Source organism: Balaenoptera borealis (genome assembly GCF_965194805.1).
Source record: "Balaenoptera borealis genome assembly, chromosome: 2".
In the NCBI taxonomy this organism is placed as follows: Eukaryota; Metazoa; Chordata; class Mammalia; order Artiodactyla; family Balaenopteridae; genus Balaenoptera; species Balaenoptera borealis.
The window spans coordinates 129,462,492-129,486,618 of record NC_138867.1 but is presented as its reverse complement, the minus strand read 5'-3'; the positions used below and the strand labels follow the sequence as shown (position 1 = coordinate 129,486,618).

The window sequence follows — 24,127 nt, the reverse complement described above, 5'->3', positions numbered from 1 at the left end:
TTCCACTTGCTGCTCATCCCATTGACCCCTTGGACCCACAGGTTCGTGACCAGGAGATGCCCATCAAGAGGAACTTTGTGTGGGTGTCCATTCACGTGGAGGATGGAAACCTCCACCCTCCTCGCTTCACCCAGCTCCACTATGAGATAAGTGTTTCTGACACCACAGCCCCCGGAACAGAGCTGCTCCAGATCCGAGCCATGGATGGTGACCGGGGAGCCAATGCTGAGGTCCACTACTCCCTCCTCAAAGGTGAGAGGCCTGAGTTCGGGACATGAGGGGAGGGACCTTGGCAGTAAGGGAAAGCACCAGAGGCATGGATGTGCAAGTTATTCAAGTGCCAAGCTCGCTAAGCTTTGGCAAATTATCATTCTAAAGCACTCCCTGGGACTATAGTGACCTAAGTTAATGCACTTTCAAAGGTGGAAAGAACAGTAACAAAGGATTACTCAAGTTATGGGAGAATTTACATAGAGAATACATATATATTCACCAACAACCACACATGTAAAGGATGCTTATGAAGTCCATGCAACATTTTAAAAGATAACATCTTTGTGTATGTACAATAAAAGGGACCTATAAATACTTGATAAGATATACGGCATAGTTTTAGGAGTATTTTCTTCTAAGGCCACATCATGATTTCACATCTATTATATATTTTTTAACCTTAAAAATAGGAATATTATCTGTGCCAGAAACTTGTTGTAAAGATTAAAAGAGAAAATGTATGTTAACATATGCTGTAAACTGTAAAATATTATACAAGTGCTAGGGGTTATTACTATCATTGATAAGGGTTAATTATAAGTAGTTAATAGGACAAAAATGATAATATCCACTACCCAACTAAAAATGATAATATCCACTACCCAACTAATTAATCACGGTTAGATTAAGGTCGATGACAGAGAATGCCAGTGAAAAATACACACAATTGTAACACTCTGTATTCCTTTAAATTTTGCTCTCAGTTATGTAATGTCTGATAATTCATAATTGATATTTAATAATTATTGTTATCTTTAATATTCATTAATACTTCATAGAGCTAGCTGCTGCGGACAATCAAAGATGAGAGTGACTTGCTCTCTGCCCTAAAGGGGCATAATAATGTTCATTTATTGCTTGTCAGTATCTTATATACTTTAAGGATTCAGAACTTTTTACATTTTCTTTTTTTGAAGAAATGGAAGTTGTCATACCTTGTCATATGGCAGAAATCTATTCATCCCTGAGGAATAATAATACAAATTATAACCCATTAATTGCTTACTTTTTGTGACTTATGAAGTATAATCACATCTTTTATCTCACTAACAACCTCATTGATATCATTAATTTTATTTTACAGATAGGGTTAGTTTTAAAATATTCTTCTGATTATAGAAGTAACACATGCTGATTCTTTAAAACCTGGAAAAACCAGGAATGTATGAAGAAGAAAATAACATTCAGACATGGTTCTCATGACCTAGAGAAAATAATTTCATGTATTTCCCTCTTATTTTATTCTATGCATCTTTCTGCAGTGGTAAGATCAAAATGAATATACGATTTTGTTCCCTAATTTTTTCTCTCAGCAGTAAAATAAAAAATTATGATTATGTTAAATAGTTTACTTGGCTACTTTTAATGGAACTACTTTTAAATTGCTGTTTACTCATTAAAACCATGTTCTTTGACCGAACGTAGGATTTGTATCACAAAGGCAAATTGGGAAATCACCTCACTAGTCAGCTGGAAAAGGGCTTCCATGAGTGGGAGAATAAGATGGAAGGTTTTGTGGTAAAGCCTGGCTATATACTTTGCCATTGAAATAATAAAATATCATAAAATATGATAAATGAAATAAGAATAGTAATAAGCAGTACTCCTCTGAGTGAAGGACCTGTACCCCTGAGCAAAATTATTCAGGTGTACGTCATGGTGTTAAACAGGTAATGGTCTCATCACAAGAAAAAAATGTATTTGTAACTATGTCAAGTGATGGATGTTAACTAAATTTATTGTGGTGGTCATTTCACAATATATACTTATATATATATCAAATTATGTTGTACACCTTTAATGCAATGTTATATGTCAATTATATCTCAATAAAACTGGAAAGAAGTACCAGTTATGCAAGCTGAATACGTTCTAGAGATCTCTGTATGACATTGTGCTTATAGTTAACAATACCGTACTATAATCTCTAAAAATTCAAGAGGGTAAAATCTCATGTTACCTGTTCTTACCACAGTATTAAAAAAGGAAAGGAAAAAAAGGATAGTTGCAGTCCAAGTAAGGTCAGACTCTAAAAACTGTGATAACTTTGAGAATTTTTTTTTAGGAAAATATGATTAGTTTTCAACATTATCTTTTGTGAACTATGTAATGTCGCATAATCACAACTTTCCTCAAAACTTAAATTGGAAATGGTACTATGTATTTATCTAAATAAACATTACATTTAAAAAGGATTACAAAAATGATAGGTAATCAGACATGGAGAAATTACTCCATTTTTGATTCTCATTTGGGCTTCCTCATAAGTCAAGGAAGACTCCTTTGGGTACTAGAATCTCTTCAGTTCTCTAATACTCTCTACTCTTCGCCAAAGAAAGCCTGTAGTTCTCAGGCCCAGACCCTTTTAGCAAGCAATAGATTTTAAGAAAATATTTTCCATTGACTGGTTTTTACGGTAACCTCTTATTTATGACAAGCAATAATGGTTTTCTTTTTAAAGTACCAATATAAAGTTGCCTGTTAAAAATATTTTAAATTTAAAAAATAAACCAATTTAGAGTAAAATATCCATTAAATAATGATATAAATCATATACTATACTATTGTATAGGTAGTGGCTGAATATTAAAAAAAATTGTAAAGGTGGTGTGAGAATGCCTGAATTTTAGGAAATCCAGGTGTGGTGGAAAGGGCATTTGATCAGAAGCCTCAAGATCTGTGTGTGCTACCCAGTCCCTCCCCACTCAACCCGTTGCCACTCACTCCCAAGCCTGACAATGGACTTTCCCACAATAGACTATACGAGGACTAGACAAGGTGGTTTTTCCAGTCCGTATCAGTTTTGACAATTTATGACTCCATATTTACAATATTCATCTATCAAGTATATAATCAAAGCTATTACAAGTTATCTAAAGAATGGGTTAAAATTCTAAATAATGTAACTGAAGTTTGTCCTGTAAAAGTCAACACTGAAATACAGAGTGGAGTGTGCTTTTCCTACAAAGTATGTCTCGTTTCTTTGCTCCAAAAACCTACTACTGCTTTGGTTTATAGCTTAAGTTGCAGCCCAAACACTTAGTGATCATTGAAGCTTCTATTTATGGAGCACCTAATATGAAAACCACATAAGGAATTTTGTAAAGTATATATCTACCCTACACATTATATCATAATTAAATCCAGGGTGGGGCAGGATGTGGATTTTGCCCTGTCCAACTTTTGCGCGATTGCCTTTTACTGATCTAGAAAGCCTAGTTGGTACCTCTTGAGGGTGTGGTAAACTTCAATTTATCTTGTCTTTTGTTTCAGGGAACAGCGAAGGTTTCTTCAACATCAATGCCCTACTAGGCATCATAACTCTAGCACAGACACTTGATCAGGCAAATCATGCCCAGTATACTCTGACAGTGAAGGCAGAAGATCAAGGCTCCCCACAGTGGCATGACCTGGCTACAGTGATCATTCATGTCTACCCCTCAGATAGCAGTGCCCCCATCTTTTCAAACTCCGAGTACTTTGTAGAGATCCCTGAATCAATCCCTGTTGGTTCCCCAATCCTCCTTATCTCAGCTACAAGCTCCTCAGAAGTTACCTATGAGTTAAGAGAGGGAAACAAGAATGGTGTATTTTCCATGAACTCATATTCTGGACTCATTTCTACCCAGAAGAACTTGGACCATGAGAAAATTTCATCCTACCAGCTGAAAATCCGAGGCAGCAATATGGCAGGTGCATTTACTGATGTCATGGTTCTTGTTTATATCATTGACGAAAATGACAATGCTCCCACGTTCTCAAAGTTGACTTTTGTGGGCCAAATTAGTGAAGCAGCTGCACTGAACAGCATGATAGTGGATGAAAACAACAACCCCCTTGTGATCCGTGCCTCTGACAGTGACAAAGAAGCTAATTCCTTGTTGGTCTATAAAATTTTGGAGCCAGAAGCTCTGAAGTTTTTAAAAATCGATCCCAGCATGGGAACCCTAACCACTGTATTAGAGTTGGATTACGAGAGCATGCCCTCTTTCCAATTCAACGTCTTTGTCCATGACCAAGGAAGCCCTGTCTTATTTGCACCCACGGCTGCCCAGGTCATAATCAATGTCAGAAATATAAATGACTGTCCTCCCAGGTTCTCAGACCAGATATATGAAGTAGCAGTACTGAAGCCCATCCACCGGGGTATGGAGCTCCTCATGGTGCAGGCCAGTGATGATGACTCAGAAGTCAATTATAGCATCAAAACTGGCAATGCTGATGAAGCTGTTGCCATCCATCCCATTACTGGTCGTGTATCTGTGTTGAATCCTGCTTTGCTGGGACTCTCTCGGGAGCTCATCATCAAGGCTTCTGATGGCCTGTATCAAGATACTGCACTAGTAAAAATTTCTTTGACACAAGCCCTTAACACAAGCTTACGGTTTGACCAGGATGTCTACAGGGCAACAGTGAAGGAGAATTTGCTGGACAGAAAGGCACTGGTGATTCTTGGTGCCCAGGGCAATTGTTTGAATGACACCCTATCTTACTTTCTCTTGAATGGCACAGATATGTTTCATATGGTCAAATCAGCAGGCGTGTTGCAGACAAGAGGTGTGGCGTTTGACAGAGAACAGCAGGACACTCATGAGGTGGCGGTGGAATTGAGGGACAGTCGGACACCTCAGCGGGTGGCTCAGGCTCTGGTCCAAGTCTCTGTTGAGGATGTCAATGACAATAGCCCTGAATTTAAACATCTGCCCTACCACACAATCATCCAAGATGGCACAGAGCCAGGGGACGTCCTCTTTCAGGTATCTGCCACTGACCATGACTTGGGGGTGAATGGTGCTGTCACATATGCATTTGCAGAAGATTACAGATATTTTCGAATCGACCCCTATCTTGGGGACATATCATTAAAGAAACCCTTTGATTATCAAGCTCTAAATAAGTATCACCTCAAAGTCATTGCTCAAGATGGAGGAACCCCATCCCTCCAGACTGAGGAAGAGGTACTTGTCATTGTGAGAAATAAATCCAACCCACTGTTTCAGAGTCCTTACTACAAAGTCAGAGTGCCTGAAAATATCACACTCTATACCCCAATTCTCCACACCCAGGCCCGGAGTCCAGAGGGACTCCGGCTCATCTACAACATTGTGGAGGAAGAGCCCTTGATGCTGTTCACCACTGACTTTAAGACTGGTGTCCTAACAGTGACAGGCCCTTTGGACTATGAGTCTAAGACCAAACATGTGTTCACAGTCAGAGCCACAGACACAGCTCTGGGGTCATTTTCTGAAGCCACGGTAGAAGTCCTGGTGGAGGACATCAATGATAATCCTCCCACTTTCTCTCAATTGGTCTACACCACTTCAATCTCAGAAGGTTTGCCTGCTCAGACTCCTGTGATCCAACTGCTGGCTTCTGACCAGGATTCAGGGCAGAACTGTGATGTGTCTTACCAGATTGTAGACGATGGCTTGGATGTTTCCAAATTCTTCCAGATCAATGGGAGCACGGGGGAGATGTCCACAGTTCAAGAGCTGGATTATGAAGCCCAACAACACTTTAATGTAAAGGTCAGGGCCATGGATAGAGGTGACCCCCCACTAACTGGCGAAACCCTTGTGGTTGTCAATGTGTCTGACATCAATGACAATCCCCCAGAGTTCAGGCAACCTCATTATGAAGCCAATGTCAGTGAGCTAGCAACCTGTGGACACCTGGTTCTCAAAGTCCAAGCTCTTGACCCCGACAGCAGGGATGCTTCCTGTCTGGAGTACCTGATTCTTTCTGGCAACCAGGACAGGCACTTCTCCATCAACAGTTCATCGGGAATAATTTCTATGTTCAACCTTTGCAAAAAGCACTTGTACTCTTCTTACAATTTGAGGGTAGGTGCTTCTGATGGGGTCTTCCGAGCAACTGTGCCTGTGTATATCAATACTACAAATGCCAACAAGTACAGCCCAGAGTTCCAGCAGCATGTTTATGAGGCAGAATTAGCTGAGAATGCAAAGGTGGGAACCAAGGTGATTGAGTTGTTAGCCATAGACAAAGATAGTGGTCCCTATGGCACTGTAGATTACACCATCATCAATAAGCTAGCAGGTGAGAAGTTCTCCATAAACCCCAGTGGCCAGATCACCACTCTGCAGAAATTGGATCGGGAAAATTCCACAGAAAGAGTCATTGCTATTAAGGTCATGGCTCAGGATGGAGGAGGACGAGTGGCCTTCTGCACTGTGAAGATCATTCTCACGGATGAAAATGACAACCCCCCACGGTTCAAAGCATCTGAGTACACTGTATCCATTCCATCCAACGTCAGTAAAGACTCCCCAGTCATCCAGGTGCTGGCCTATGATGCAGACGAAGGTCGGAATGCAGATGTCACCTACTCAGTGGACTCAGTGGAGGACTTGGAAGAAGAGGTCATTGAAGTCAACCCAACCACTGGTGTTGTTAAGGTGAAAGAGAGCCTGGTGGGATTGGAAAATCGGGCCTTTGACTTAAAAATCAAAGCCCAAGATGGGGGCCCTCCTCACTGGAACTCTCTCATGCTGCTACGACTTCAGGTGGTTCCTAATGAAGTATCCTTGCCCAAATTTTCTGAACCTCTATATACTTTTTCTGCATCAGAGGACCTTCCAGAAGGGTCTGAAATTGGTTCTGTTAAAGCAGTGGCAGCCCAAGATCCAGTCATCTATAGTCTAGTGCAGGGCACCACACCAGAGAGCAACAAGGATGGCATCTTTTCCTTGGACCAAAACACAGGGGTTCTAAAGGTGAGGAAGGCCATGGATTATGAGTCCACCAAATGGTACCAGATTGATTTGATGGCACATTGCCCCCATAATGACACTTACTTGGGTTCCTTGGTCTCTGTCAACATCCAAGTGAAGGATGTCAATGACAATAGGCCTGTATTTGAGGCTGATCCATATAAGGCTGTTCTCACTGAGAATATGCCAGTGGGGACCTCAGTCATTCAAGTGACTGCCAATGATCAGGACACTGGGAATGATGGCCAGGTGAGCTATAGGCTGCCAGTGGACCCTGGCAGCAATATCCATGAGCTCTTCGCCGTTGACAGTGAAACTGGCTGGATCACCACACTCCAGGAACTTGACTGTGAGACCAGCCAGATCTACCACTTTTATGTTGTGGCTTATGACCATGGCCGGACCATTCAGCTATCTTCTCAGGTCCTGGTCGAAGTCTCCATTACAGATGAGAATGACAATGCCCCCCGATTTGCTTCTGAAGACTACAGAGGATCTGTGGTTGAGAACAGCGAACCTGGTGAACCTGTGGCCACTCTTAAAACTTTGGATGCTGATATCTCTGAGCAGAACAGACAGGTCACCTGCTATATCACAGGTAAGTACACCTATCTTGGAACAGAGGCACTGGGGTGTGTTGAAAAATGTCCAATAAGAGGTTCCCTAAGACATGGCTCTGCCACTCATTAGCAATGTGACCTTGGGTAAATCACTTAACCTCCCAAGACCTCAACTGCTCCACCTATAGACTTGGCATGCCTGTTCTCATTCAACTCACAGGGATGCTGGTAAGATCTAACTTGAAAAAGCTTTGAGAGCCCCCTATACATTGCGAAGTGCATTGTAAAGAGGATTTCTTATTACCTTAGATGGAGTAGATAGACTAGAAGTGAGATTCTGCAACTGTTCTCAGTTAGCTTCTGGGAGGCAGAGAGGGAATCAACAGTTGTGTGGTCCATGAAAACTCTGTGAGGTGACTGTCCTTGTAGAGTAGTATTCTGCCTAGGGCAAGTTGTTGATAGTAGAAAATGCTGCCTAGTCAACCACAGGACCTAAGTGTTGGAGCAAAAACACTTTCTTGGATATGATTCCAGCCCAATCCCCTCACTTCATACATGGGAGAACCAAAGCCCAGATAGGGGAAGAAACTCAACTAAGGTCACACTCCAAGCTTGCATCAGGGCTGGGATTAAAACCATACCCTACAAACTGCTTTCCCCAGTGGATACCTATTGTAAACCTAAATTTCCCCAATCTCTGCCCAGTGGCTAAATGAGCCAATCGGTGGCTAAAAGAGAGTTTCTTTACTTCTTAGTGTCCCTTTCCCCATATCCCAGGTACCGTGTCATTCCATTCCCATAGTCATGGTTTCTTCTGCTATCACATCTGTCTGGTGGAGAGTTAATGAGCCTAAAGTTCCAACCAAGAATCATAGACTCCTGGAGACAGATCCTGGATCAGAGCTGTTTGAAATATGGAGTCTTAGTGAAATAGAATCTTGTCATCTTATAATATCAGACTCTTAAAAACACAAAAGTCTTAAAATCTCTGAATAATAGAATAATAAATGTCAATATATCATCAACTCTTGGAATAGTTTAATCTTAGGACTCTGGAATCTTAGAATCTCAAAAATCCATCTCTCCTCTCAGTGATTGGTATCAAGGAAAGATAACTCAGAAGTAAATCTAGTGATCCATCTGAACCTCCACTTGGCCTGTGTCTTCAGTCATAAAATAAAGCCTCAGAGAGTTTATTTATTTATTTATTTATTTTATTTTTGCCTGCATTGGGTCTTTGTTGCTCCGTGCGGGCTTTCTCTAGTTGCGGCGAGTGGGGGCTACTCTTCGCTGTGGTGCACGGGCTTCAGTAGTTGTGGCACGTGGGCTCAGTAGTTATGGTGCACGGGCTTAGTTGCTCCACAGCATGTGGGATCTTCCCGGACCAGGGCTCGAACCCGTGTCCCCTGCATTGGCAAGCGGATTCTTAACCACTGCGCCACCAAGGAAGCCCCCGCAGAGAGTTTTTACTGATCACTTCCCACCCCTCCACTGTTGAACAGATACTAGATACTAGAAGGTTCTTTTCTAGAATTGCAATCTGCTTCCCTTTAACTTCCTCCGATGCCTTCCAATGCACAAAAATAAAAAACCTACCCTTCAGCCACATATTTTGGAGCAGTGTTTCTTGCAGTGATAATTCCATTTAATGGAGGCCTTTGAAGTTGGTAGAGGCTTCATAACACCAGATAAACTGACTCGTTGCAGGATTATGGGTCCTTAGTTAAGGGAGGGAATTTTTGCCTTTCCCAACAATCCTAAAAAAATGTGTCAGGTGGGCAGCCACATAGGGCACAAAGCCTGGTTTGTTCCTGTTGCTTGGATTCAGGAAACTCTGTCCCATCTTTTTAGAGGGAGACCCCCTGGGCCAGTTTGGCATCAGCCAAGTTGGGGATGAGTGGAGGATTTTCTCGAGGAAGACCCTGGACCGTGAGCACATGGCCAAGTACTTGCTCCGAATCACAGCTTCCGATGGCAAGTTCCAGGCTTCAGTCCTCGTGGAGATCTTTGTCCTGGACATCAATGATAACAGCCCGCAGTGCTCAGAGGTGAGAGCCTGGTGAGGGTGGGGGAGGAGTAGAGGCAAGGAAGCTGGAGTGAAGGGCAAGAGGAAGGAGAAGGACTCAGGGTACCATCTCTGGGACTGGACATCATTGACCACACTTGCCCTTGCTTCTCCTTGGCTAGTCTCAGACTAGTGCCCTAGGCAAGGGCGATTCTAGGTGATTCCTCCCCCCCCCCCCGCCCCAAAGGGATGTCACCAAGCTCTTTAGGACCCATGGTCCATACCTCTTCCCCTACACTCCATAAAAAGATCCTTTTCTCTGCAAAACATAACCAGAAGTAAAGTAACTTCTTCATTCTCCAAACGGCCTGCTATGCCCAGTGGGAAAGCCCCTCCACTGCTCAGCTTGTTAGCATGGCTCATTGTTATCAAATACATCCAAAGAGACCTGCCCCAGAGACGCCCCACACCACTCGCCATGCCTATATGGGCCTATCCCTACATATGGATAGGTTATACAGACCAACAGAGACCCTACTCCAGGTTATATGTATAAACAAACATGCAGACAGGGCAGTTACACTTTTGATAAGGGAGACTTTCCTGAGGACTTCATGTAATTCAACACTAAATTTCCCAAGGAAAATGCTGAATGGTGTGTGCGTGTGTGTGTGTGTGTGTGCGCACGCACGCGCGCGCGTGCACATGCGTAAGGAGAGGAACTGCATTCTTAGAGGGCATAAATCAACAACCACTGTCATGTAGCATTTCTTTTAAACATTTTTTTAAACACAGTAAATAATTTTTAACTTTAGGGAGATTTGCATTACTTCAAAGTTTGCAGATAAAGTTAAACTATTAACATTTAAATTTTATAACATCAAATTAGCATAATTCAAATTTATATAAAATCCAGCTATTTAGTATATATACATAAATGCAAACTAATACGTAGGTACTCACACACATGCATAGTCAAAGGATCATGTACAACTCTCTATAAATATGCAAATACCTATATATATATATATATATACACAAGGATACACATAAGCATACACCTACATACCCACAACATTCATCCATAAGTATACCCATCCATATACACAAATGTACATCTATAACTCACACATACTTACATATGCATGTGAATATATATATACTTCAATTCTTCATACTTTATTTGTCCACACACATATATACGGACACACACCTTGGAACACACAAAAATCATATATCCTATCATCTTTTCTTCCACTGTCTTCCACGCTCCAACCTCATAGAAGCAGAGTAGAAAAAGAGAACCTGGGTTATCAAGTGGGGTGCATGGAAAAAGTCTTTGCAGGATCCAAGATGACCACTTTTTGGGTGGTCTCAGAAGGGCAGCCTTTTGGGGGAGAATGGTAGCCACACCTTCCTCCTCTTTCCCCTCAGCATCCTTCCAACCAGCCTGCACCCTCCCCATGCTGGAAGAGGCTGGGGCCAAGTTCACCCTGGCCTTCTCAGAGGTGGTCAATAGCATCACCAGAGCCAGGGGAAGGAGGCCTGGGGTCTGTCTCCACACAGCCCCCCAGGCACAAAGCCCCCACCTGGAGCACGTACAGGTGTCCATGCTCAGCCACACCATGCAGTGGGGGGACTGGTTTGCTTGGAAGCTGTGCCCAGAGCCAGCAGCTGGAAGAGCACTGGGTTCTCAGGGAACTCCAGCCTCTCCCCTGTGCCACCCCTTCTGCAATGTGGCCCCTGTGGAGTAACAGATTGCGGCAGGTCCTTCTAGCCCTGAGTGTGAGCTTTCAGATGGTGGAAATTCTCTCTCATTCTTTGCTTTTCTGACTATGTCTCTTGTCATCATTCTCCTTGTTTTTAATCTCCATTTTCCTTGCACGTTCCATCTTATTCTGTTCTCCTCTCTCCCTCTCTCCGCTTCTCTCCCCTACCCCCTTCCATCTCTGCTCTCTAATCTCTCTCTCTGCTTTTGTCTCCCTCTCTGTCACTCTGCCTCTCTCTGAATCTCAGCGCATCTCCCATAATCCCCCTCTTCTTTGTCTTCTATCTCCAGCTTCTCTACACTGGCAAAGTCAGTGAAGATGTACCTCTAGGACATTTCATTTTGAAAGTTTCTGCAACAGACTTGGACTCCGATACCAATGCTCAGATCACATATTCACTGCATGGTCCTGGGGCAGATGAATTTAAGCTGGATCCTCACACAGGTAGGTTTCCTGAGCTGCAGGATCAAGCAAAGAACTTATACACTGAATAACCAGTGCCCAGTACCCAGGCTCCTTAGAAAAGAAACAGGAATTTACTTATCCATCCATCCAACCGCTCAGCAAACATATATTGGCACTGTGTGTCGAGCATTCACTAGATGCTATGGACATAAACTGATAAGACAAGACCTAGGTCTTTACAATCCAGTGGGAAAGGCAGTCATTGAATCAGTGGTTTGACGTGTGCTAAGAAAAAATGCAGGATGCTAGGGGAGGTTTGACAGTAGGACTTAAATTTGGGATCAGGGTTAAGTAAAACTTCTTTGAGGAAATGTAGCCAGGGGATAAGGGAGTGGTAGGGATGGATATTCAAGGCAGAAGGAGATTTTATACGAGGACCTTGTTTTGGGAAAGGGCACGCACATCTGAGGAACTGAGAGACAGCCAGAAATTGGTGCACAGAACGGGGGGAGGGAGAGAGAGCAAAGGATGAGGCCCTCTGAGCAGGGGGGCCAAATCCCACCTTTAGAGCCATTAAAGGATTCAAGCAGGTGAGAGTCATGGTCAAAGACATGATCTCAAGATTGTATGCTGCAGATTGAGATAAAATCTCATCGCATTGTTGCAAGGATCCCAACAAATAAAGTATACAGAAATCTAGCCCAGGTCTGGCACATAATAAGAATTCAGGAGATATGGTTTCCATTGTCAATTATTATCAGTTAGGGGACAAAGCGGAGAGTGGGAAGCAGAGAGCCCAGCAGAGCGGACCACGAATACTCGGGAGAGGTTGGCCTGTGAGCATCTGGTGGAGAAGACAGGGTAGAGACTGCTTCCTTTAGAAAAGTAGGGATCCCTGTCCTGCTGCTATAAGGAAGGGTGTGGAGATGGACAGCACAGAAGGCCCAGGTGACAGAGAGCCAGCTGCTGACACTTGACTTGGAATCAGTAGCTCAAAGGATGCCTTGGAGATCCCTGAGCAGGGAGGTGGCAGGTGAGAGCTGGTATCCCAGAAAGCTGTCTGGATAGGAGGAGACAGCATTGGGACTTCCCTGGTGGCGCAGTGGTTAAGAATCCGCCTGCCGATGCAGGTGACACGGGTTCGAGCCCTGGTCCGGGAAGATCCCACATGCCACGGAGCAACTAAGCCCGTGCGCCACAACTACTGAGCCTGCGCTCTAGAGCCCCCAAGCCTCAACTACTGAAGCCCACACGCCTAGAGCCTGTGCTCCACAGCAAGAGAAGCCACTGCAGTGAGAAGCCCACACACCGCAATGAAGAGTAGCCCCTGCTCGACGCAACTAGAGAAAGCCCGCGCGCAGCAACGGAGACCCAACACAGCCATAAATAAATAGATAATAAATAAATAAATAAAATAAAATAAATAAAAAGGAGACAGCATTACCCTTTCTGACCCCAGCATGGGCATGCTGAGTCACCCCAAGTAGGTGACCTAATCTCTGTTGCTGTTTGTCCAGCTGCAGGATGATCGGTGGGGTCTTAAAAAAAAAAACTCGGCGGTTTTTCTGAGTATGGAAATAATACATGCTCATTATTCAAAAACTCAAACCATGTAGGCATGTATTACGCGGAAATTGGAAAGTCTTCATGATAACCAGCCTCTCCCCCAAAGATAAGCACTCTTGGTATATATTCTATCAGACCGGTTTTCCACGCATCCCCCAAATCTCTATGTAGCATACTACTTTGTGACTTGCTTTTTTCTCATAGCAATATCTTGGTGCTATTAACAAGGCAGTACATAAAGCTCTATCATAATTCCTTTTCTGTTGCATAGTATTTTACTATATGGCTAAATGATAATACATTTAACCAGTACCTTTTTGAAAGACACAGGATATTTTCAGTATGTTGCTATTTATAAACAATGCTGCAGAGAATATCTCTATATGTATATTTTATCTTTGGGTTGATTATTCTATAGGATACATTCCTAGAAGTAAAACTGCAGGCCAAAGGATAAACCCATTTTATGCGCTGTTAGAAATTGCCTAACTGGCCTTTTAAAATGTTGTGCCTCTTTGTAGCTTGTTGGTGTGGATCTTAAATTGGGGATGTGGTGGTGGAATGTGACTAGGGAGGCGAGCAGGTGTGGGAAGCTACAAGACTGAACCTCTTTGCTAACAATTTGTACACAGGACTGACCCCTTTTCTCTGTGACAGCACACCGTATGGCTGGGTTTGTCTCACACAGACATCAGGAAGTCACATGCTGGGGTCATGGACCCCAGAGAAAACTCACTTGCTGTCCTTTCTCCGGCCAGGGGAGCTGACCACACTCACAGCCTTAGACCGAGAGAAGAAGGATGCGTACAGCCTTGTTGCCAAGGCGACGGATGGAGGCGGCCAATCATGCCAGGCAGATGTGACCCTTCACGTGGAGGATGTGAATGACAACGCCCCCCGGTTCTTCCCCAGCCACTGTGCTGTGGCGGTCTTCGACAACACCACGGTGAAGACCCCCATTGCAGTGGTATTGGCCCGGGACCCAGACCAAGGTGAGAAAGAGAAAGATTGGAGGCCATTTGCTTACAGGGTCACCCTGGGCGAGGGTTTGGCTTTCTCTGTGTTGCTCTGAGACTGGCAATACCTCACCCCTGAGCCTACAGACACGTACAGGTAGAAAATGTCCACAAACTGCATACCTAAGTGCTAGGTATGAAAGATTTTGGCAATGTTTCAAAGCTGGTATGGGGCATTTCAGCCTCATTGTTTCTCACTGCCACTTAGACCTGGAACCCTTTCAATTCCACCATTTAACCTCAAGGACATTTGAATACAAACATTTAATGTGAAATACATCAATCAGAATTATTCAGCTGATTAATTGGCCACAAGAAAGAAACTTAGGGCACAAACTCCATTAAGTCTATTAAATTCTTGGATCAATTTTCTAGTCAATGAAGTGGAATATTTTACATTTTATTTTGCATTTTAATTTTAATGACATTGTTTTCATTAGGGTTAATTCTTTTCCTTTTACTATTTACAAGGCAAACTGGATTCATCCAGGAGTCTTCATTCCATATTATACCAATTATAGCTTCTGACATCATGAAGTGTTTCATTGTGGAGATCTCTATATCTATAGATATATGTATATATATACATGTTTATATATATATATATATATATATATATATATACACACATATACGTGTGTGTGTATATATATATACACATCCAATATTCTTGAATTACATTTTATAATTTAGGTGGGGTAAAAAATACCCTCAGGGTCAAAGTCGCCAGAGGAACATAGGATATGACAATGATGAAGATGATGATGGTGTTAAAAGAGGGATCAAAACACCCTGCTTTGTTTGACACCAACAGAGTAAATTTAAGACTTCTTAGAGGAAGTGAGTTTTAGCTTGGCATTGAGGAAGGTGAGAGATTTTGGAGGAATGCAGGGGTCCTAGGGAGGGCAAATAGCAGTGCAAAGGCATCTAACATCTAAGGCCCTGCAAATGCTCAATTAGCCAGTGCTTGCACACCTCCAGGGACAGGAAGCTCCCTACTTCCTAGGCAGCCCCTTCCTTCCATGGTACCTCAGATAATTATCAAGTGTTACCTTTTTGGAGCAGACATCTGTCAATCACGGTCCTGCCCTCTGCAGGCACACAGATCTCCCAGACCCTCGCCCATGACAGCCCTTCAGAGACTAGGAGGAGGTGACTATCTGCTCCAGCCTCAAGGTTCCCTTTCTGGGTAGAAGGGCCCTAGTTTCTTCAATCTCGTGTTTCCAATCCCACCTCTCTTCTAGGATTCGTCCTCTGGCCTTGCACCAATTAACCATTAACGCTTCAAAGCTGTTATTATTATTCTAACCCAAATATTCCACCTCAATATTCCAAATGTAGCCTGACCAGCACCTCTCTCTCTCTCCAGAAAATTCATACATGGGAGAATGTGCATGGTATGCACATTTATTTCATGTAAATTCAATGAAAGGGCTGTGTGTCCCCACGTGTGTATAAGACTCAATCCCTATAGGCTCAGAGCCTGTGCTTTTCCCACTGGGTAAGGCTCTCATGGCTGAGCACTAAATGTTGGTGTTCTTCAGACCCTATGGTCCCTACACGAGCCAACTGCTTCATCTGGTCCACAACCAAAGGAAATAATAGCACCTGAGTCAGGGCTGGAAAAACACTACATGCTTTGATTTACTAAGAACTTTCCGTGGGTGTGTGTTTTTTTGTTTGTTTGTTTTGTTTTATTTTGACATAATTATAGACTCATAGGAAGTTGCAAAAATAGTACTGAGAGGCCCAGCACCCTTCACCCAGCTTCCCCCAACGGCAGCATCTGCAGTATGATATCAAAGCCAGGAAACTGGCCCTGGGACATTACTGGTAATTGGACTCCAGTCTTATTCAGATTTCACAGTTTCTATATGCACGCATTTGAATATGTATGCAAACACCACCACAATCAAGATACAGGATTGTTCTATCACAACCAAAGAACTCACTATGGGTGCTTTTGATCTTGCACAATTTTTATTTTGTGAGCTGACACTGGACCCTAACCTCCACATAAACAGCTTCAGATATCCTTAAGGGTTTGCAGAACAACCCTCCCCTTCATAAGAACCTTTCTATGAGGCCTTGAACCCCACCCTAGTCAAGAACCCTCACATGAGAGAGTCTCACTGCTAACAGCCTAAGCATGTTAGCCTTTATGGGGACCCTGCCCGCCAGGCCCTCCTCTGGCTGAAAGCTCTGCGGCAGGCAGGGCCAGAGGAGGGTCCCTCTGTATGAATCACGCGCTCTGTCTCCCCCCCCCCAGGCACCAATGCCCAGGTGGTTTACTCTCTCACGGACTCTGCCGAAGGCCGCTTTTCCATCGAGGCCACCACGGGCGTGATCCGCCTGGAGAAGCCGCTGCGGGTCAGGCCACAGGCAGCACTGGAGCTCACCGTCCGTGCCTCTGACCTGGGCACCCCGATACCGCTGTCCACGCTGGGCACCGTCACCATCTCCGTGGTGGGCCTGGATGACTACCTGCCCGTGTTCCTGAACACCGAGCACAGCGTGCAGGTGCCCGAGGACGCCCAGCGTGGCACGGAGGTTCTGCGGCTGGCCACCCTCACTCGCCCGGGCGCCGAGAAGACCAGCTACCGCGTGGTCAGCGGGAACGAGCAGGGGCGGTTCCGCCTGGATGCCCGCACAGGTGAGGAAGCAGCCCCCCTACACACACACACACACACACACACACACACACACACACACACAGAGTCTTGTGGAACACTGGATTCCGCGCATACCATAGTCCCTTCCCAGCATCCTTCAGCCCCTTCTTCACTCTCCATCTCTCCAGGTACCAAGTCCCTTCTTGCAGCATGGGGCCAGCTTATATGGAAACACCCCTCATTCCACTACATCCCCACCAAAGACTCTGTTGAGGACTCTCTCCTCCCAGTTTGCAGCTTCATAGTCCTGGCTCACACCCAGCCCCGGGAGGCTGAAGCCACCCTCTATCCTTGGCTGCCGAGGCACGAAGCACTTGCTAGAATCTGGGGCTTAAGCAGCCCAAGGCAAGGCTGCCTGCTTCCCTCCTGAAGCCTTCCCGAAACATCCGGGGACCCCCAAATTTTCCCTTAGTCTCATAAAGAGAGAGAACTAGAAAGCCGGCTTTCTTCTATCCTCCTAGCCACAGAAGGATCTAAGTCAGACTCCCAGAATCCCATGGAACGGAGGATTCAGAGGCTGCTCAGGTTAGACCAGTCTCCATGTGGATTCCTCACCACAACACCTCTGCAACAGCGCGCTCTACCTCCTACGGCAGCCAGCCGCCTTACTGTTGAGCAGTATTTGTTTAGTTTTCATTACAGAGACTTTAAACATATAAAAAATAGAGGGAACAGTATAATGGACCCCATGTTCCCATCACCCGCTTCAGTAATTATCAATATTTGTCTAGTCTGGTTTCATCTTTGCCCCCCATATCCACCCACTGCTGAGTTATTTTAAAGCAAATCCCAGACATGATATTATTTGGTTTGTAAATACTTTGGTGTGTAACTCTCTCTAAATGATAAGGACTCCTTGTATAAACACAACCATAATACCCTTATCACACACACAAGATAATAATTCCTTAATACAGTCCAATACCCAGCCAGACAATTTTTCAGATTATCTCATAAATGTCTTTTAGAAGTTGATTTGCTTGTCAACATCCCCCAAATGTCCACATATTGCATCTGGTTGATAGGCAGTATCTTAAGCCTCTTTTAACCTCTAACGTTTTCCTCTCCCTCTTTATTTCCTGCTGCCATTTATTTAATGAAATATTGGGGTCGTGTGTGAGGCAGGATTTTTAAAATAATTTTGGATTGGCTAATTGTATCTTTATGGTGTCATATAACATATCCCTCTAGCCCCTATATTTATTATAAATGACATTTGGATCAAAGACCTTGATGCGCTTCAAGCTCAATTTTTTGCCAACAAAGCTTCATAAATGATGCTGGGCTCTCCTTTGCACCACATGAGGAGGCACATAATGGCTGATTGGTTCTTTTTTCTGAGGTCAAGATTGATGGTGGGTTCAGGGGTTGTCAGCCTGATCCATCCAGCTCTTCTTCTAAAGGTTTTAACAGCCTTTAATGATTATTTCCCAGATACATTATTTCATTAGGGGCTGCAAAATGGTGATTTTTCTAACCTTATCATTCCTCATTCATTTACTAACTGGAATTATTTTATAAAGAAGAGTTTTCTACCATTAACTATTCAGTTATCCAGGAATGGCAGGAAAAATCATTGTTCTTTTATTTTCCAGTGTTCTGAATAATAAATCTCTGCCCTAATAATTTGTTAAACAGCTTTGGGTATTATAAAACTCTATAATCTAAGTTCTGTCATTTACCAGCTGACTGAGCTTGGGCAAGTCACGTAGATGTTCGGAGCATCAGCTGACTTACCTAGAAAATGGAAATCACACTTGTTCCTGTTCTACAGGGTTATTACAGATCTACATGAGATAGAGTTAATATTATAGAATTAAATGAGATTTCAATGAAGTAATACAGAAATAAATGAGAGAAACACTGCTGTTGAGAATGGTAATAAAGAAAATGAGAGGAGATGGAGGGGAAGGGGGAGGCTATGGGAGAGAGAAAATGAAGAGGGAGGTGAGATGATGGAGGAGGTGATGCAGGAGCTCTGTCTCTCCCAACCCAGTTGAGCTGCTTCTCCTGGGGTTTGGCTCAAGACCCCCTCAGTACTCTGCCTTGGTGGTCCCGACTGCCTCAGTGCTCCCATCACCTCTTGTTTCCTCAGGGATCCTGTACGTCAATAAGAGCCTGGACTTTGAGACAAGCCCCAAGTACTTCCTATCCATCGAGTGCAGCCGGAAGGGCTCCTCCTCCCTCAGTGACATGACCACAATCGTGGTCAATATCACTGATGTCAACGAACACCGGCCCAGATTCTCCCAGGGTCTGTACAGCACGAGGGTCTTAGAGAATGCCATCGTGGGTGACGTTGTGCTCACGGTAAGGATCTGCAATTTTGCACTTTTGAGGGGCGCGGACTCTGGCGTGGGTCCTTATCTCCCCCTCCCCCAGTCAGCTATGAACATGGATTATTTTATCAATTAATACACTACAAACTTGACTCTGACTTGTAGCCACTCAACCAAACTCTCTCATGATAAAATTTCTCAGAGCCACGTTTGATAAGATCTAGATCAGGTACTGAAAGAATGGGGCATGGGAGAGGCCCCAGAGGACGGCCAGAGGGACACAGAGTGTCAGCGTGGGAGGGGAGGAAGAGAGGGGATGCCAAACAACACCTCTTTGCATTTAAACATGTAATTGCTCCCCACTTCATGGAGTGAAACCGAACTCTGTATGTCCACATTCGAGGTTCTCATCTCCTTCCACCCCCTGACATGCACCCTATGCTCCAACCACACAGGAAGAGGTACCTTTCCCCAAACATCCTCTGTACTTTCATACCTCTGGGCTCATATTGTTTCTTTTGCCTGGAATGCTGGCTCCACTCCCAGAAGCCTTCAAGGCTTCATGAATCCTCTTCTAATTTCCCCAGGTGAAATTTATCACCATAAAGTTGATCATACTTTGCCCCAAATTAGACTTGTCCATAAAATTAGACATTAAGCTTCCTGAGGGCTTATTCATTTTGGCACATTCCTCAACTCCTAGCACAGGACCCTAGCACTCTGTCAGTTATGAGTGAATGAGTGAATGAATGAATGAATGAATGGATAGATAAATGAATGAACCATGCATGCTGACATCCATACTAGGATGCAAATGAGGAGATTCCCTTGGCAAGGACGACTATGGTCCAGGGATTGCCAGCCCAAGGGCAGTCTATGGGGCAGGGACATATCTGTGCCCCCTACACTCCCAGGGGCCAAGATTCCTTTCTGTTCCTTCTTGCCTCTCCAATCACAACTGTCACCCACCTCTATTGCAGGTGTCAGCGACTGACGAAGATGGACCCCTAAATAGTGCCATCACCTACAGCCTCATAGGAGGGAACCAGCTTGGGCACTTTGCCATCCACCCCAAGAAAGGGGAGCTACAGGTGGCCAAGGCCCTGGATTGGGAACAGGTGAGTCATGTGGGAGGGGCCCAATCTGAGCTTATCAGAGCAGAATATAGCCCTGCTGCAGGTCCAGAGGGTGAACTGCGTTCAACACCCCATCCTGACACTTCTCCAGACCTGCCCTCAGGGTCTTCCACTCCTTTTCTCTGTGGGTCCCCTGTGACCTGTGAGGCCAGCAGCAGGAGAGGGGCTGAGTAACCTTTAACCTTCCTGAAAGAGCTCAGGCCAGCTTCTCACTATTAACCGGGGATCATTAGATCATTACAACAAGTTATCACTTATTGAGCACCTGCTCTGTGCCAGGAACTTTGCTAAGTGATGTACATACATTACGCCATTTGGTCCTTAAAGTAATCCTAGGAGGTAGGTCCTGATACCGTCCTCACATAAGTTTAGTCACTTTCCCGAAGTCTCACAGCTAGTAAATGGTTAAACTGGAAGTCAAACCTACTTCTGCCTGACTCCAGAACCTGAGCTCTAAAATGCTATGGGTGAGTAATGGGGGCAGGCATAGGGGAGTGTCTCCATCTTATTTTTCTAAAAACATTAGTCATGAATCAGGGGGCAGAACTGAGTGGTCTTGTTGCTAACTCTCCCCTGGGCATCTTGCTGTAGATTTCTAGCTACTCCCTGAGGCTCCGAGCCACAGACAGTGGGAAGCCCCCACTGCATGAGGACACAGACATCGCTATCCAAGTGGCTGATGTCAATGACAACCCACCAAGATTCTTCCAGCTCAACTACAGCACTTCCATCCAGGTATGCTCAAACTTCCCAAAGCATCCTGAATCCATCTTCCCTTCATATCCCTCCTAGTGGAGGGCACTCACCACTGATACCAGTGCACCCAAACAGTGACTGTGACCTTGCATTGATATCCCTAATGGCAACACGGTCTGCTGAAGGGGATTATGGATTACACAATTAAAAATTATCAGGCACTGTGCTAGGCACATCCACATCCATTATCTCATAGGGGACTCACACAGCCATATGGAAGTAGACAGTACCCATTTTATAGATTTTTTTAAATGGAGGTATAGAAATGTGCCACAGTCAAAATGTGGCAAATTTGGGATTTGAATCTAGAAGATCTTCCAGATCCCAAGCTATTTCCACCATACTAATGGTTTGTGAATGGGATTTGGAGAGAGTCTTAAGATTCTGTGGGGAATTGTGACCACAAGGGGTGAGGGAGGTGAGGAAGTAGGTAAGAGGACAGAGTTCTGTGTCCCACTATGCATCAACCAGGGTCACCCCACTTTCACCTGTTTTGTATCATGCGTATGAGTTAGGATGCTTTGGCTGCAAATAACAGATCACCTGACTAAAAGCTTATCAAATAATAAGGCCTTATTATTTCACATAACAAAAGGTCTGCTAGTGGGAAATTCTATTCCAGAATTGGTTATTTCAGCAGGAAACTGATATCACAACTTTGGGTTACCTTCTTCAAAATTCCTGTACCTTCTTCCTCATGGTAACAAAATGGCTGCTGCAGCTCCAGCATGACATCCTTGCTAAACCATCTTCAAAGGCAAACAGATGGGGACTTCTTTTGCAGAATCTGTTTTTATCCAACAAGAAGACTTTTCAGAACCCCCGCCTGGTAGACTCCTCCAATGATCAGAATTGGATTACGTGATCACACTTAAATCCAAAAACTGGCACAGGGACTCAGATTATTGTAACTGACTTAAACCAATCATAGTCCATCTCCTCTTAGGAGGGGTATATCTTTGCTGAGGATATTGCCACCCAACACCTGAACAAAAGTCAGGTTTTGTAAGAAAGGAAGGAAAGAATGCCTGTTGGATAGGCAACTACCAGTTTCTGCTCATAAGATACTGTTTGTAGATAAGGTTATGATGCTAAAAAAGACAGTTAACAACCACTGTGTTACAGCATACTGAATCCCCGTGTTATAGAACAATGACTGGAACAATATCCAGGGGATCCATTTTTCTCTGTTAATTCCTAATCATCTTTGAATTTTCTCATTGGTCCTCTAATCAGAAAACCATTTATAGGTTTTCAATGGATCCTACAAATCACAAAATTCCCACATGGACCCCAGGCACTAATTTATATACATGAGTCATCAGCTATGTGACTTCGGCAAGTCACCGCTATAGGATAAAGGGACTCTAAAGACCCTTCCAGCCCCAATGGGCTTTGTTTCTAAAAACCAGCACTGCCCTCAGGAAGCTCAAAAGTCAACAACTAATTCACAGATGGGCAGAATGAATGAATGACATCTCAAGATGCAGACATGACCTGGGAGCAGCCAGAGTGCTTGAGGACTCATCCCAGCGAAGGGGACCCAGAAAGATGTGAAAGAAAGGACTGGGACTCATTTTGCTCTTTGATTTCCTGTCTCTCTTGGTCTCAGGAAAACTCCCCCATCGGCAGCAAAGTCCTGCAACTGATCCTGAGTGACCCGGACTCCCCAGAGAATGGTCCCCCCTACTCATTCCGAATCACCAAGGGGAACAATGGCTCTGCCTTCCGAGTGACCCCGGACGGATGGCTGGTGACCACTGCAGGCCTGAGCAAGAGAGTCCAGGAATGGTATCAGCTTCAGATCGAGGTGAGAGCTGTGTTGGGCCACTGGTGGTGACCATGGGGACAGAAAGTGTGCAGACAAAAGCACCACCAGTGCTTCTCTTATTAGAAAAAACAATATACAGAACCCTTCCTTTGTGCCAGGCACTGGCCTAAGTGCTTCACGGGCATCACTGCATTAAATCCCCACAACATGCTTTACGGTGAGTACAGTTATCACCCCCAGTTTCCAAATGTGGTCACTGAGGAACCCAGAGGTTAAGTTACTGGCTGAAAGTAATGCTACTAATAAGTGGTAGAGCTGGGCTGCTTCAAACCCAAGCGCTCTGACTCCAAGCTCTTAATTCCTCCCCTGCTCCCAGGCAGAACAAAAACTCCCTCACCCTGGCTCTAACTCCTTGAGTTTGGCCAGGACAGCTCTCTGAACCTCAAGTCTTTTTAAAGACCTACCTCAGAGAATTGGTGTTATCGAACCAGGTTCAGTTTGTCCAACCGCGCCACAAACTGTAATGCTGAGATGCCGAAGTCTGCAGTAAAGAGAGGGCTTATTAGCAAGGCAGCCAAGCAAGGAGATAGGAGAACAAGTCTCAGAACCGCCTTCCAAAAGGCAAGGGGCTTGGGGCGTTTATGGAATAAAAAATAAAGGAGCAGGGCAGTCTGAGGCGTGGGAAGCATGGGGAGCAGGGGGAAAGGTGACTGGAAAAAGGTGCAGTAATCATAGTTCTGCCGCAGGTGTAACTAAGCTACAGGCCTCTGCACGTTCAAAAATGGAGGCAGTTAGCACTATCTGAGGGTTTTCTGCCCTCTGACGTCAAGGTCGCCAAGCAGACCCTTGGGCATGCCCAGTTAAAGGGTCGGCGGTCCTACCCAGTCTTAACCAGCTCAACTCCAACTAGTCACGGTTGACTCCAAGTCCTGGAAAATAACTCTGGCAAACATCTTATTGCTTAGGATATGTGCAGATGCAAGCCTTTAAATGACCTTGTTTAGTGAAGCCAGGTGAAACGAATTTGACTAATCCATGGATCCACTAATCCATGATTACCCACGGTTTCAGTGCAGGGGTCAAATGAGAGAACATATACATACATGGAGAGGATTATAGTGATATTATTATGGGTTGTATGAGAACTGCCCAAGGAAAAGTGGCCAAGATGGTGATCAAACATTT

The 24,127-nt window shown here is 44.4% G+C and overlaps 2 protein-coding genes across 16 annotated transcripts in view; one reads left to right on the top strand and one right to left on the bottom strand.

Moving 5' to 3' along the window:
- SLC36A1 (solute carrier family 36 member 1) overlaps positions 1-24,127 on the bottom strand; it is a 165,763-nt gene that overhangs the window by 54,133 nt on the left and 87,503 nt on the right. Inside the window, exons 11-12 of one of the 9 annotated variants that reach the window (XR_014241164.1) lie at positions 23,407-23,483; positions 21,839-21,958 (exon numbers count right to left, since the gene is read on the bottom strand). The exons of 6 other annotated variants lie outside the window; for them this stretch is intronic. Coding sequence is in view for 2 of the 3 variants with exons in the window: in XM_082379111.1 (XP_082235237.1) it covers positions 23,422-23,483 (62 nt within the window). In the remaining variant the exon portion in view is untranslated. Of the gene's footprint in view, positions 1-21,162; positions 21,959-23,406; positions 23,484-24,127 lie in introns of those variants that run through there. 2 more of the 9 variants (XM_082379111.1, XM_082379112.1) reach the window with 2 other exon arrangements.
- The window catches only part of FAT2 (FAT atypical cadherin 2), an 82,300-nt gene that overhangs the window by 37,728 nt on the left and 20,445 nt on the right, over positions 1-24,127 (top strand). For 3 of the 7 annotated variants that reach the window (XM_082379042.1, XM_082379043.1, XM_082379048.1), the window contains exons 9-18: positions 42-252; positions 3,547-7,605; positions 9,419-9,615; positions 11,632-11,785; positions 14,071-14,304; positions 16,598-16,981; positions 19,096-19,310; positions 20,260-20,397; positions 21,007-21,150; positions 22,784-22,981. In XM_082379042.1, the coding sequence (XP_082235168.1) occupies positions 42-252; positions 3,547-7,605; positions 9,419-9,615; positions 11,632-11,785; positions 14,071-14,304; positions 16,598-16,981; positions 19,096-19,310; positions 20,260-20,397; positions 21,007-21,150; positions 22,784-22,981 (5,934 nt within the window). The remainder of the gene's footprint in view (positions 1-41; positions 253-3,546; positions 7,606-9,418; positions 9,616-11,631; positions 11,786-14,070; positions 14,305-16,597; positions 16,982-19,095; positions 19,311-20,259; positions 20,398-21,006; positions 21,151-22,783; positions 22,982-24,127) is intronic. The other 4 variants (XM_082379045.1, XM_082379047.1, XM_082379046.1 and 1 more) reach the window with 3 other exon arrangements.